The sequence below is a fragment of the Etheostoma cragini genome, chromosome 8 (genome assembly GCF_013103735.1).
Source record: "Etheostoma cragini isolate CJK2018 chromosome 8, CSU_Ecrag_1.0, whole genome shotgun sequence".
NCBI lineage: Eukaryota > Metazoa > Chordata > Actinopteri > Perciformes > Percidae > Etheostoma > Etheostoma cragini.
In genome coordinates, this window is record NC_048414.1 from 1,225,452 (window position 1) to 1,240,290 (window position 14,839).

The following is a 14,839-nucleotide window of genomic DNA, read 5'->3' on the forward strand; positions in this document are numbered from 1 at the left end:
ACTCAGGTAAAAGTACTGTTACTTCAGAATAATAGGACTCAGGTAAAAGTACTGTTACTTCAGAATAATATGACTCAAATAAAAGTACTGTTACTTCAGAATAATAGGACTCAAATAAAAGTACTGTTACTTCAGAATAATATGACTCAAGTAAAAGTACTGTTACTTCAGAATAATATGACTCAAATAAAAGTACTGTTACTTCGGAATAATAGGACTCAATTAAAAGTCAAAAGTAGTCATCCAAGTAATTACTTGATTAAGAGTAAAAAAAGTGTCTGGTGAAAAAGTACTGAGTAACTGTTGAGTAACGTCGGATTTATTTCTCAACACAAGCATCAATCAGACAGCCAAAAATACTAAATAATCATCTTTAAATTCAAGATTATAGTTCATCCAATCGACAAAACCTTCCACGCTGCGCTGATTCATGTTCACATTAACCGAGTCGAGTAATACAATCCTGACACTTTAAATAAAATAGAAAAAAGAAAAGAAAAGTAAGGAGCTCATTGTAGCCCGATGAAGAGGAGGAAGAGTAGTTTCTTCTTCACTAGTTTACTCAAGTAAAGAGCGTCTCAGACATGCGTGTCCGCCGACCAAATCCGGCCCCCCTAATTTTAATTAATCTGGCCCAAATACACATAAATTCAGTTCAAATTTGGTTCACAATGGCTGAGTTTGCATATCAAGGCCAGGGAAACAGACTGCTGTTACAAAAATGTGATCATTTTGCTTAAATATGCTAGACTAGACTTAAATATGCTAGACTCGACTTAAATATGCTACTTAAATATGCTAGACTCGACTTAAATATGCTACTTAAATATGCTAGAGTCGACTTAAATATGCTAGACTAGACTTAAATATGCTAGACTAGACTTAAATATGCTAGACTAGACTTAAATATGCTAGACTATGCTAGACTAGACTTAAATATGCTAGACTAGACTTAAATATGCTAGACTAGACTTAATATGCTAGACTCGACTTAAATATGCTACTTAAATATGCTAGACTCGACTTAAATATGCTAGACTCGACTTAAATATGCTAGACTAGACTTAAATATGCTAGACTCGACTTAAATATGCTAGACTAGACTTAAATATGCTAGACTCGACTTAAAATATGCTAGACTAGACTTAAATATGCTAGACTAGACTTAAATATGCTAGACTCTAATTAAATATGCTAGACTAGACTTAAATATGCTAGACTAGACTTAAATATGATAGACTTGACTTAATATGCTAGACTAGACTTAAATATGATAGACTTGACTTAATATGCTAGACTAGACTTAAATATGCTAGACTAGACTTAAATATGCTAGACTAGACTTAAATATGCTAGACTAGACTTAAATATGCTAGACTCGACTTAAATATGATAGACTTGACTTAATATGCTAGACTAGACTTAAATATGCTAGACTCGACTTAAATATGCTAGACTAGACTTAAATATGCTAGACTAGACTTAATATGCTAGACTCGACTTAAATATGCTAGACTCGACTTAAATATGCTAGACTCGACTTAAATATGCTACTTAAATATGCTAGACTCGACTTAAATATGCTATACTAGACTTAAATATGCTAGACTAGACTTAAATATGCTAGACTAGACTTAAATATGATAGACTATGCTAGACTAGACTTAAATATGCTAGACTAGACTTAAATATGCTAGACTAGACTTAATATGCTAGACTCGACTTAAATATGCTAGACTAGACTTAAATATGCTAGACTCGACTTAAATATGCTACTTAAATATGCTAGACTAGAATTAAAAATGCTAGACTTGACTTAAATATGCTAGACTAGACTTAAATATACTAGACTAGACTTAATATGCTAGACTCGACTTAAATATGCTAGACTAGACTTAAATATGCTAGACTCGACTTAAATATGCTAGACTAGACTTAAATATGCTAGACTAGACTTAAAAATGCTAGACTAGACTTAAATATGCTAGACTAGACTTAAATATTCTAGACTCGACTTAAATATGCTAGACTAGACTTAAATATGCTAGACTCGACTTAAATATGCTAGACTAGACTTAAATATGCTAGACTAGACTTAAATATGCTAGACTCGACTTAAAATATGCTAGACTAGACTTAAATATGCTAGACTCGACTTAAATATGCTAGACTAGATTTAAATATGCTAGACTCGACTTAAATATGCTAAACTCGACTTAAATATGCTAGACTCGACTTAAATATGCTAGACTCGACTTAAATATGCTAGACTAGACTTAATATGCTAGACTAGATTTAAATATGCTAGACTAGACTTAATATGCTAGACTCGACTTAAATATGCTAGACTAGACTAGACTGCTAGAAGGCTGAGGAACCTTTTAGCAGACTTTATAAAGCTTCATGCTGTAAGTAAGAAGACTATGGGAATAATGCAGTAACACATTCAAAGATATGTGACCTTTGCGAGTTAATAAAAGCATTTCAATAAACTGAAATACAAATAAAATGTGTGGCCCTCAAAGTGAAGTTGAGTTTGACGCCCCCCCCCCCCCCCCCCCCCCCCCCCCCCCCCCCCCCCCCCCCCCAACGCTGCACAACAAGAAGAGGAAATGATGAGGAATTTGCATTTATATAGCTGCTACTTAAACGCTCCCCCCTCTCCAACACTAATGACAGCATTCAGCATCAATCACCGCCTCACACACCACGTGTGTGTGTGTGTGTGTGTGTGTGTGTGTGTGTGTGTGTGTGTGTTCGTGTATATTCATGTCTTCCTGGCAGCAGGTGATACACACACACACACTCCAGCCCCACATCCCTTTGCTCTGATTTACCGCCCCCCCCTCACCGGCCTGCTGCGGCGTCATAAATCAGCGGTGGCGAGCGATAGCGTGGCGTGGCGGGACGGCGGTTAATGTGGCATGCAGCCGTGTTCCCGCCGCCCCGGCTCGGACCGAAGGGCGGGGTCGGGATGGTGTGGCGGCTCGGCGGTGGTCCCGGGCTGCTGGGAGGTCCACAGAGGAACATCACTGCAATGACCAGTTTAGGCCTTGTGGGGATTGTTGTTGTCAACATCCAAGTAGTTTAAACTGGGAAATTGCCATGCATTTGACTTAGTGACGCTCTGATTGGACAGATAGTCCAGCTAGCGGTCTGGATTTACCCTGCAGAGACCTAAGAACCAGGTAACCATAGTCCTCAGATTGGACAGATAGTCCAGCTAGCGGTCTGGATTTACCCTGCAGAGACCTGAGGATCAGGAAACCTGAGGACCAGGGAACCATAGTGCTCAGATTGGACAGATAGTCCAGCTAGCGGTCTGGATTTACCCTGCAGAGACCTGAGGACCAGGTAACCTGAGGACCAGGGAACCATAGTCCTCAGATTGGACAGATAGTCCAGCTAGCTGTCTGGATTTACCCTGCAGAGATCCGAGGACCAGGGAGCCAGAGTCTTTTTTTTAAATATTGAATCAGCTGTTGGAGGCGTTCACCTTCCTGCTAAACCAATCAAAATCACACGCATATTTCAAGGGCAAATCCCAGAGTCCCAACCCTGCTTTAAATCTGTTTCTCCCTTTGCTATCAGCTGTCATTGCAGACAAAGACCTGTCCAGCTGACCGGTCCGGAGCCTCCTCCGGTCTGGTCTTCGGGCTCCTTCGTCTCCATCACCTGTGTCTAGACTCCATCAGGGAGTATAATGGTTCTCTACACCTATATACAAACTATCAGAATAACGATGGAGTCTCATCTCCAAAGATATTGTACATTTCATTAAGCTGCACAATAAACTTTCTTGCATATCTTTAAACATGTCTCTCCTGATGGAAATACGACCCACCAGGGATCATAAAGCGGCCCTAACTGTGGCAGGAAATACAACCCATAGGATCGTTTTTAGTGTTCATATCATAACCAGAGAACGGTTTCACACACGTCGTTAAAGTTGTGAAACAGTCGCAGTTTGGTTTTAGGAACCAGAAAAAACTTTCTATAAAATCTGACGTTACTTCACTTCCGTTTACAGGTGTGACGCAGGAAGTGGAGATTGTTCCGTGAAGTTCTGTTTTTAAATTCTGTGTTTACTTTTGTTTTAAAATGGGGCACAAAGCCCAATCTCCTGTCTTGTCCTCCTGTCTGCTTAACCAACACATTCTCACTCCCATCTCGTAAAAATACGGATATCATAAATGCATATCATAAATATATATATATATATATATATATATATATACACACATACATACAGTGTATATAGGCCATTATATACTGTATCTATAGGGAATTTTGAGCATCAACGACTCAATTTCCTGTTTTCCTGTATTATATAAAAAAAATATAATATGAAAAGTATACGGAAAGTTATTTGTTGCGTGTCATTGTGCATTTTTAAATGGATATATGGAGCTTTCTTAGAGCTTTGTTAGGCTAGACCTGCGTATCACATGGACTACACCACTGCTTGGAGGGTGAAACTGGGAAGACACTGCGTCGTGTTTTCTCCTCTGAACGGGCATCCAGAGGACACCTTGGCAGCGTCTCTTCCTCCAAATGTCACGTAATTTATTCTGCAAAGTGGGAAGATAAATGTGAGGAACACTCCTGCAGCGCTAAATAAGACAATTATGGTGCATCTGCCGCTGAACCTCTATCAGCATTATTATCTTAATTGTATTTAAATTGCATGTTTTTGTCTTTGGGTGTAAACACCTTCAGCCTGTTCAGAGTGGAGGTGACACAGCAGCCGGCTCCGCCGCGCCGTCAAAGGCGCCATTTAAATTTTAACAAGGAGGCTGTTCAGTTTTATCTCAGTGCATCTCCTGTGTGCGTGTGTGTGGGTGTGTGCGTGCGTGCGTGCGTGCATGTGTGTGTGTGGTGGGTTAAATGTTTTTTTTGTGTGTTTTCTTGTTGTTTTTGGAGCAAACCTCTTTATCGAGCTGTTATTTTTCTCCCCGTACGATCCGCTGATTCATCTCTTTCCACGAGCGGTTCATCTCAGCAGGGCGATTGAGGGACAAGAAAGACATAATTACAGTGTTCTGCACAGTGTGCTCTCTCTCCCTCTCTCACCCATCAACCCTTTATACCCCCCCCCCCCTCTCTCTCTCTCTCTCTCTCTCACTCGCCCTCCGTCTCTCCTTTGATTCCCTGCGTCTGCCTCCTCTTCCACTTGAGGTGAAGTTAATCAGGAGGTGGCAAAAACACCGTTTATTCTGTCCACCTCTGACGAAAAACCGCAGATCAACGTGAAAAAGTGTACAAAAGGAAACCAGCTGGGAGCCCGGGAAAGTTCCCCGCCAGTTAATTAAAGTGATTCACATGGATTCAGTGGGGAGCAACCTTGTTTTGTTTGAAAATACTTTGAACAAAGAAGAAGCATCACCCAACCGCGCTTAGAGCACCTTTAATATTTCCTCATTTATGTCATCAACACGTCCATGATTCGTGGATATGTTGTGTAAAAACAAGGTCATATTTTTCCTTGTATTTATGTATGGTTTCCAAAATGGGAACTGCTGCGTCCGTGTAGATGAGATAACATGGTGTATGCGCGCTGTGCACACGCTGCATTACGGCAACGCATCGCCCTTAAAATAACGTCTAAATAAAGGCACCTCTGACTTGAGACTGGGGTGTCCTGGTCTGTGGCGCAACTGTTTTCTGAAAGTGCTAAATGGCACCAGGGAACGTTTGCGCCCGAACACGCTTCCTCTTTTCGTTGAACCGCCCCTGGGAGCGCAGGTTCATTTCCTGATGTGGGAAAGGTCCGCTGTGCGTCTGGTGAAAATAGGAATGATGCATGCATCGGTGTACAGAGTCAAGATGGGGCCCCAGATGTGTCTGCATGTCTGTTTGCTAACCAAACACAGAGAGGACGCAGCCATCCATCACGCTGGAGTGATTTAGTGAGGCAACGGAGAGCAGTTACAACAACGCCTGTGTGCATGTGTATGTGTGTGTGTGTCTGTGTGTATGTGTGTGTGTGTGTGTGTGTGTGTGCGCATTGACTGAAGACATCATGTCATGTTAAACTAACAGCTGCAGGACTCAGGCTGTGACACAGATCATCCAACATGATGACAAACAGCTTCCCCCACCGACTCGTACCAATCAAACACACGGAGAGACACTGGAACACCAACAACATCACGTTTTATTTCGTTTATTTCCCTTTGACTTTTGATTTTTTTCCGGTTCAGTGAGATTTGTGTAGTTCCAGTTCAGTTAGTGTTTCACAGTCTCTTCTGCGAGATTGTCCTCCCCCAAAAAACACTCCCACAGGTACTTTGTTCAAGCAGCAATTACGACGCACATAAAGTTTATAGCGGTGGCGTCTTTTAGCGGCCGTAGTAATTCTGAGGGGAGCAAAACCTGAAGTGAGGTAATGAAGAATGAAGGCCTTTTTTCAGCAGATTACAGATAATCTAATCAATCAACAACCATTAAGCAGCCAGGGGAAGCTTTAAATGGTTTCTTTCAAACTTTCAACTCCTATTTTCCTATGTTTTTGTGTGTCTGATAGGAACAACAATCTTTGAAATTGGTCCAGTATTAAGCACGAACGCTGTAACCGGCAAGCACATCGGGCTGCAATGTAACCCTATCGGGCAAATGCTCAGCGTCAAATTGGTCCAATAGAAGTGCTCGTTTTGCCTCTGACAGATTATTATTCTAAATGTCTGACATTATGGAACGGATCCCTACAGAGATAGACCTTTGAAACCTCTTTCAGACCTTTCTGTTTAACCAGAAACAGCTCTGAAGTTGCTAGCGCTAAACCCACCAGACTCCATTTAAAAAAGCAATACTTTTAGCGTGCATAGAGCCAACATGTTCTCACATGTAAATCAGTAAACTATGTGTTTATTTCAACCCAAACTAGAGTTACGATAGTTGTAAAACTTTAAAGACGACCTACAATGGCTTTTTATAGTTTTCTTTTGTTTCTGTCGACTTTGAATGAAGTGTATTTTACGATGCTTAAATAACAGTTTATTTACATGGAGTCTGGTGGCTATAGCAATAGAAATTTCATGGATGTTTTTATGTTTCAAAAAAGGATCTTACGTTTTAAAAGAAAGGTTGACCTCCTTAGAAATCCTTTCCGTAATGTTTTCACACACTTAGAATATTAATCTGAGTCTGTCAGCAACCAAAGGAGAACTTTTGTGAAGGTAAATACAAGCTGGACAATTACTATTAACTTACATTGCAGCTTGTTTTGCTGCGGCAAACTGCAGCAATCTCACTTAATACTGTAAGATTGGAAAGAAAGGAAAATAGGGTTGAAAAAAGGTATTTACCCTTTAAGCCAACAATGGTGCCACAGGGCTGACGGACCGGAGGGAAGGATGTTTTCCTCAGAGTTGCTTCACTCAACAACAACAACGGCGCTGTAGTTATGAGACGTAACCCCCAACCTCACAGCTCTGTTTCCTTCACCTGAGCTCAGAGAGTCTCTCGTCTCTGATGCTCAGAGATGCAGACTCTGCTTTAAAAAGCTTTTCTTTTAAAAAGCTTCTTTTTACAGACATCTAAGGAAGTCTGAAGTGACTTCTAAGTGGAGACGGAGCGACCGGCGGCTCTTCGAGGGATGCGTAACGCCGCCGTGTTATCGTACAGGCGTTGCTAAAATATATCTATCATAAAAGATCATCTTCTCAACATGACATCGGTGTTCACTGGATATGAATCACATACTGGACTTATGGATTCAGTTATGAGAGCCGAGAGTTTTTACAGAGCTGCTATCCGAAACTGAGAAAAGAGAGTTTGAGCTGTTTTTAAATTCACACAAAGCACACAAAGATCAATAATCTGCCAAAAGGCTGAACATAAATAAAGCTCAGAGGAAAATGCCTGCAGGATGGCAACGACGCACCTCAAAACTACTGCAGGAGTGTCAATAAAGTACAAAATACTTCACAATGTTGACATCTTATCTCACAGGTAACCAGGAAGCAGCACAGTCACTCTGAGATTTCCACCTTGATTAGTCGGGTCTCTAAAGCATCCAATGTGTCTTTAAAGGGATAGTTCAGCAGCTGGATTCCCCGCTAAATGACAAGAAATCACATATCACATGAAAAGCCATCGTGTCAAGCGTTGCCAGACCTTCCTCCACAGATCCTCCATAGTTCACACAACACATGGGAGAAAAACGCGCTGCGGTTGATTTCTTTACACCAATCCCAACCGTTTTTGGTAGCGCTGAGCACCAAATGGAGCAACGGCGCCTCTGCAAAACAGCCTCGGGTTATAATTTGTTAAGGTGAAGCATGTGTTCATTCAAAAGATTTTTTAGTCGTGCAGCAGAAAACTCAGATTGGAGTTTATAACGGCAACACAAAGAAAGAGGAAGACGACGGACATCTGGCCCGAAATCAGGGACATTTGGAGGAATTTCAGGCGGCCCCCGATCAATTGCTGAAGTGGAACGACGTGGATATGGACTAATGGGTCTTTAAAGGGACAGTTCCGATGTCATGAAGTGTAGTATGAGCTACTTCTCCATAGTCGGTGTGTTAGTTACAGTGGATGACAGGCGGCACGCCCCCAGTTTGGAGACGCAAGTACCGAAACAGAAGCTATGCACAGGTTACCGTGCACGGCAGCTGGATTCTCACAAAATGACTTGAAAAATGATCACTTGAAAACCGCGGAATCACACATCATATGCAAATCCGTCTTGTAAGGCTTCAAGTAATGCGTGTTTTCTTCTGAACGACCAGGAGAACCAATCAGCGTCCGGTGAGGAGCGCCTGGCGGCTACGGCTAGCTAGCTAACCCTGAGGTGTGTGTGACGGAGAGATGGTTCATCCAATCACCTGTTATCTAACGTTACTCGTTACGCTACTAACGCTACTCCGCTGTGCTGTGAAGTAACGTCTGGTTATGGGAGTCAAGTGTCTTGTTAGATGCTGCGGTCTCAGCCTGGCGACCTCCGGGAACTTCGAGTCTGGAGAGGAGGAGGCGGGGGAGACGACTCTCTCCAGTATTTTGAATTTTTACTGCAGTAACTAGCTGTCAGTATTACATATTGCACCTCAGAGACATACAACTCTGTTGCACCTTTAAGTATGCAACTTATTTAACTGAATTTAACTGAAGCCTCCCTGAATCTTTGCTATCTTCAAAGCTACCACCCTCGCAGAACACGGAAGTTGCTGCTCTACTGCTGCCTCCATCGGTTAGTTTGTTATTTAGTTTGGTTAGTTTCTAACGCTTTAAAACACCAGAAGCTACAAAATAACACAAAATATCCAATTGTGTTGCTTCTCCAAACTGAGGGGCTCGTGATCACCATCTACTGTAGCTAACACACTGACTATGGAGAAGTAGCTCACACACACTTCCTCCCTTTAAGTACAGTACTCCTTTATACTGAATATCAAGGGATATTGGCACAGACATTTGCTTTCTTTACCATGCACACACACACACACACACACACACACACACACACACACACACACACACACACACACACACAGGCTTGCGTTGCAGATGGGCTCGCCCTCCTTCTCCATCCCCTAATCATAACTAACGACACTAAACCTGCTCTGAGAAAACATCCCGGAGCTCAGTGAGGATCCAACATTCATCACTGACAAAAGCATTAACAAAGACCCAGGAGGAGAAAAAGAACTACAATTAACGTGAGGAAACTTCTACACGTTGTCCCGAGTTTCATCGAAGTCAGATCTCAGATCTCAGTCCCAACCCGTCGGCACGGTGACGCCCGGACAGCGTCGGATACCAACACTGTCTGACAACCTTTTGAGGACCATCAGGTCCTTTTATGCTTCACTGACACTTTTATGTTTTAATGTTTTTATCCAATCCAATCCACTTTATTTCTAAAGCACATTTTACAAACACAAAGTTACCAAAGTGCTGCACAGAAAACTCAAACACACAAAACAATTAATGTAACTTGTTGCAAAAACAAAATAAGAGCATCGGGTTTAAAAAATACAAATCATAGATAAAATGAATAAATACTAAAATACAGTAAAACTATCAGAGACATCAGAGGACCACACAACTCACATTGAGTTAAAAGCCAAAGAATATAAATGTGTCTTAAGACGAGACTTAAAACACTCAAATTAGCAGCGTTTTGGGACAAAACCGATTTCCGAGTTTTAGCTACGTTGGCAGAACTAGACCCCCGTCCACATTAACACGTCTGACACACGTGTCACATGACCATTCACACACACTGGGCACGTGCTCGCCGGTGTAAACAGGAAGCAGATCGTCAGACGTTGCTCTGCGGTTGAAAAGTTAAAAATACGGAAAATACTTAGCAATGGCAAAAAGTTAGATCGGGGATTTAGTGGCTTGGACCGATGATGAAGTGGGACTCTCAATACTGGACTGTTAACTCTTTTTTTTTCAATGTTTTGGGTGCTTTTTGTTGTTTTTTCCCCAAGGTTTTGGAAGCTTATTTTGTCCAAAAGCTTATTTTGACTGCCCATTTCTTGTGACCAAAGAATAAATTAACTGAAAACGGGTTAAATTTGACCCAAGGACAACATGAGGGTTAAGGAAAGACTGAGAGAAAGTTGTAGAGGAGAAAGCAAGGTATTTTCGGGGACTGCCCACTAGTCCAACAGCCCTTATAAACCCTCTGCTCCGACCTCCCATTGTTGCGACCATTTAAGCTTTTTATGTAGTTTGGATAGCATGTGTATATGTATATATATATGGGGTCACGGTACGGTGAATTTGGGACACTAAACGGAAAATTAGGCCAGATAAGCACTTACATGTGTTAATAAGCTAGAGAAAATAAATGTTGCTTGTTATTGTTGATTCAGATTTGAGATTATGGGAGGTGAAACAATGGGATTTTGGAACAGAGGGGTTATTTTTTCATAACAAAGGGACGCCGGACTACTATTTTTGGGGTTATTGAGAGGTCGGAACAACAGAGCGTTGGAGAAATCACATGCCATCGTTTTTTTTCCCATAATAAATCCTCTTTTCACCATAAAGTTGTGTTGATGTTGTTTGCCGGTGCCGACGATAGATGGGCCCAACGTTTATAAGTGGGGGCAACCAGATGTTGGAAGCCCTCGATGCAAAAAGATAATATGTTTTCCCAGTTGCGGTGACATCTTCAGAGAACTTGTGTATTTGGTTAAATTTGATGGGTCATTTGCTGCTTTACTGGCGTCGCAGGTTCAAACAGGATTAATCTGATCATCCAAATATCTCTCTGTTCACTGTGTTCCTTAAATAATGCTGATCTAAGAGTTGAAGCTTATGTAAGCTCTCTCTCTCTCTCTCTCTCTCAGAGCTGCAGAATCATGTGCCCGTCGGCTGTGCCGGTCCCTGCAGAGGGACCTGGTCCCGCTCCCGGTCTCTGTGGACCCGGCCGTGACTTCCAGCTCCGGCCTGGCGCAGAGTCGCGTTCGTGCCGGCGTTAATCTGTCCAGCGGCGGTGGGATTTGGGAGGACAGTTTGGCTTTGGTTTCCATAATAAAAACAGAGAATGAGTCTAACGGAGGGGACAGCTGGACCTTGACTCTCTGTCAGCTTCACACAAACAACAACAACAACAACAACAACAGCAGAACTCACAATACTGCTGCTACTCTGATGAGTACTTTTCATGAAATCAAACCCCATTTTCCAACATGTCCTCCAAACCACACAACAAAACAGGTTGTTTATTCTCCCCTCTAATACTACTAATACATACTACTACTACTCTGACATCTCTGCATTAGTGCATGTGTAGGTACTGAGCATGTGTGTGTAATTCAGGCCTGTGTGTAATGTGTGTAATAACAACAGTGTGAATTGTTATTTCCCCTTGTGAGACTAATAAAGGAAAATGTATCCTTATTATAATTATAATTGGACAGTAGCATTTTCTGTCCTAATATCTTGTGTTTGAACTATACCGGGGTCTTAGGTGGCCTTTTTTTTTGGGGGGGTGCTTGCGACTTATAATGACATAATGAAATACAAAGATACATAACAGCTACAAGTGTATGCACCGTACAGGATTCACCCAAATAGTCCATGAACAAAGCATCTGGCCGTCTTTGAGAACAGTTACTCAGGCGACCTATTGGTCTTATATTTTATTCCTATTATTATCATTATTTCATGTATGTTGTATCCTAGTATTTACTTTGAATTTATATTCTGTGCTGTGTGACTGATTTTGCTGCTGTAACACTACAATTTCCCATTATTGGGGATCTATCTATCTATCTATCTATTTATCTACCGAAGAATACCATAATTCCTCTGTTCAATCATGCCTAAGCGATGCACCCCAAGCTTGTGGACTACGCCCAAGACAAATTCCTTGGATGTGAAATCTTCTTGCCAATTAAAGTTCCTGATTTCTGAGAAAGCCGCACACTTTCAGTCAGACAGTTTCTCCTGGAAGTCGTTCACAGTGTTGCACATGAAAAAAAGGCCAAGGTTAAAAAGCGTCTGACGTGTTGTTCACCCCCGCACAGCTGACCAGTGGATGTCAGATAGTGGTGGGACACACAGCCGTCCCCCTCTATGACGTCACAAACCCTCCTCCGCCAGCTCCACCCCCCCCCCCGAGGACTCACCTGTCGAGGGCGCTGCTTCCTCTTTTCCCCGTTACGGTCCGACTGTCTCTCAGCTCGTCGTTCATCCCGACGTCTGGAAAATAAATGAAGAAAGAAACTGTCACATCAGTTAAGACGCTGAAGCCCGAAGCCGGTCGTCTCCACAACATGCAGGAGACACACACACACACACACACACACACACACACACACACACACACACACACACACACACACAAGACGACAAAGGACTGGATGCAGCACTACTGCAACCTTAAACCACACTGGCTCAGCTGCGTAAACCTCAAGAAATTGGTCACATCCGATTTAAAAAACAACAAGATGGCGACAGCAATAAAGCCAAACGTGAGGCTTCTTTTCTTCATGATGCTCTTTTTAACCCGCCTGTGGTCCTCGGGTCAAATCTGACCCCTTTAAAAAATGCCTATATCTGAAATATGAGTTTCTTTTTAACCAAATTATCACAAAAAAATGGATTGGATTCCTTCCAACGCTCTTTGCAAATACAATTGATCACTTTCATTCCTCTGTGCTTAACTGTTGGTCAAAATAATTCATAATTTCTGCTTTTTTTTACTCAACTATTAGGTATAATTCTATATAAATGAGGTTTATTGACCATGAATTCCAAAAAGTAGTAAAACTAGTAAGGTGGTGGTAGTAAAAACTAAAAAGAAGTCTGAGAAAGGGACGAAAATATGAAATGTTTGTCCGTTTTTGACTCGAGAGGACAACTCAATGGTTAAAGTAACTGTTCATTTCTTACACTGAACTGTAACTTCTATTCTTATATTTCATATCTGTATTATTCTAATGTAGCTGTGTTTTGTTTCTAATTGTTTTCAGCTGCTATGAAGCATTTCGTCCTCCTTTGTTTAACCAGAATAAAAAAATCCTTGAGATTAAAAATCTCTTTTACAACATTGTCCTGGCAAATGGCAACCGCGCGGTTTCAAACAGACAGAGACACTTCCAGGTAAATACAGAGACACAGAGACACTTCCAGAGAGACACAGAGACACAGAGACACAGAGACACTTCCAGGTAAACACAGAGACACAGAGACACTTCCAGAGAGACACAGAGACACTTCCAGGTAAACACAGAGACACAGAGACACTTCCAGAGAGACACAGAGACACTTCCAGGTAAACACAGAGACACAGAGACACTTCCAGGTAGATACAGAGACACAGAGACACTTCCAGAGAGACACAGAGACACAGAGACACTTCCAGAGAGACACAGAGACACTTCCAGGTAAACACAGAGACACAGAGACACTTCCAGGTAAATACAGAGACACAGAGACACTTCCAGGTAAATACAGACATTTTTAATCATATTCAAACACCAATGTCATCATAAAAAACCCTGGGTCCTAAATCAATTTAAAACGAGGGACATCCAGACTGCCTTTCTGCAGACTGGTCCTTTAAAAGCCTTTAAAAGAATAAAGTGAGACCAACTCCTTCCACTGGACTTCATTTTGAAGCCGATTCCATGCACATGGGGGAGAAAAATTAAAAACCTTTTTGCCAAACAGCAGTCCACAAACCAACAGGTGACATCCCTGACACTCGGTCCATTATTTATACCGTCGATAGCAACCCTCCCGTGGCTCACATGACTCACAAAACTGTATGAATGGAGCAAAGAAACAAAAACCAACCACTCAAACAGACCCGGTGGGCTCAGCCAGCCACCTTAACGAGCGACCTGAGACTCTAATTGGCCTCCATCTGTCAGACTGGAACTCACTTCCTCTAACGATGATGTGGCTGTCTGTCAGCCTGAGAAAGAGAGAGAGAGAGAGAGAGAGAGAGAGAGAGAGAGAGAGAGAGAGAGTATTCTCAGTTGTGAGGTTCCTTTAGAAAACCCCTTAAACTCTTCTGGGACTTCATTCATGAAATACGTAGGACTTGGTTTACATTCACTGTCCAGTGGTGCTCAGACGTTTATGAACTCATGGTAAAGTTGAATAAAAAGAAGAAGAAAATATTAATCTTTTGGAAATTTATCTTTATACCTTAATTAAAAAAATGAGGAAAAATGCAACCTTTAAGGACACCAATTTTATTTATGAATTAACAATTATCATAAATTAAAAAAAAACATTCTTTAAAATACAGGGGACATAAGTATACGCCACCCTATGTTAAAATACAGGGGCATAAGTATACGCCACCCTATGTTAAAATACAGGGGGCATAAGTATACACCCCCTATGTTAAAATACAGGGGCA

The 14,839-nt window shown here is 41.7% G+C and overlaps 1 protein-coding gene across 1 annotated transcript in view; it reads right to left on the bottom strand.

Moving 5' to 3' along the window:
- The window catches only part of LOC117949014 (RNA-binding Raly-like protein), a 36,008-nt gene that overhangs the window by 17,339 nt on the left and 3,830 nt on the right, over window positions 1-14,839 (bottom strand). The window contains exon 2 of the mRNA XM_034879005.1: window positions 12,594-12,666. Coding sequence (XP_034734896.1) covers window positions 12,594-12,658 — 65 coding nt within the window. The 5' untranslated portion in view covers window positions 12,659-12,666. The remainder of the gene's footprint in view (window positions 1-12,593; window positions 12,667-14,839) is intronic.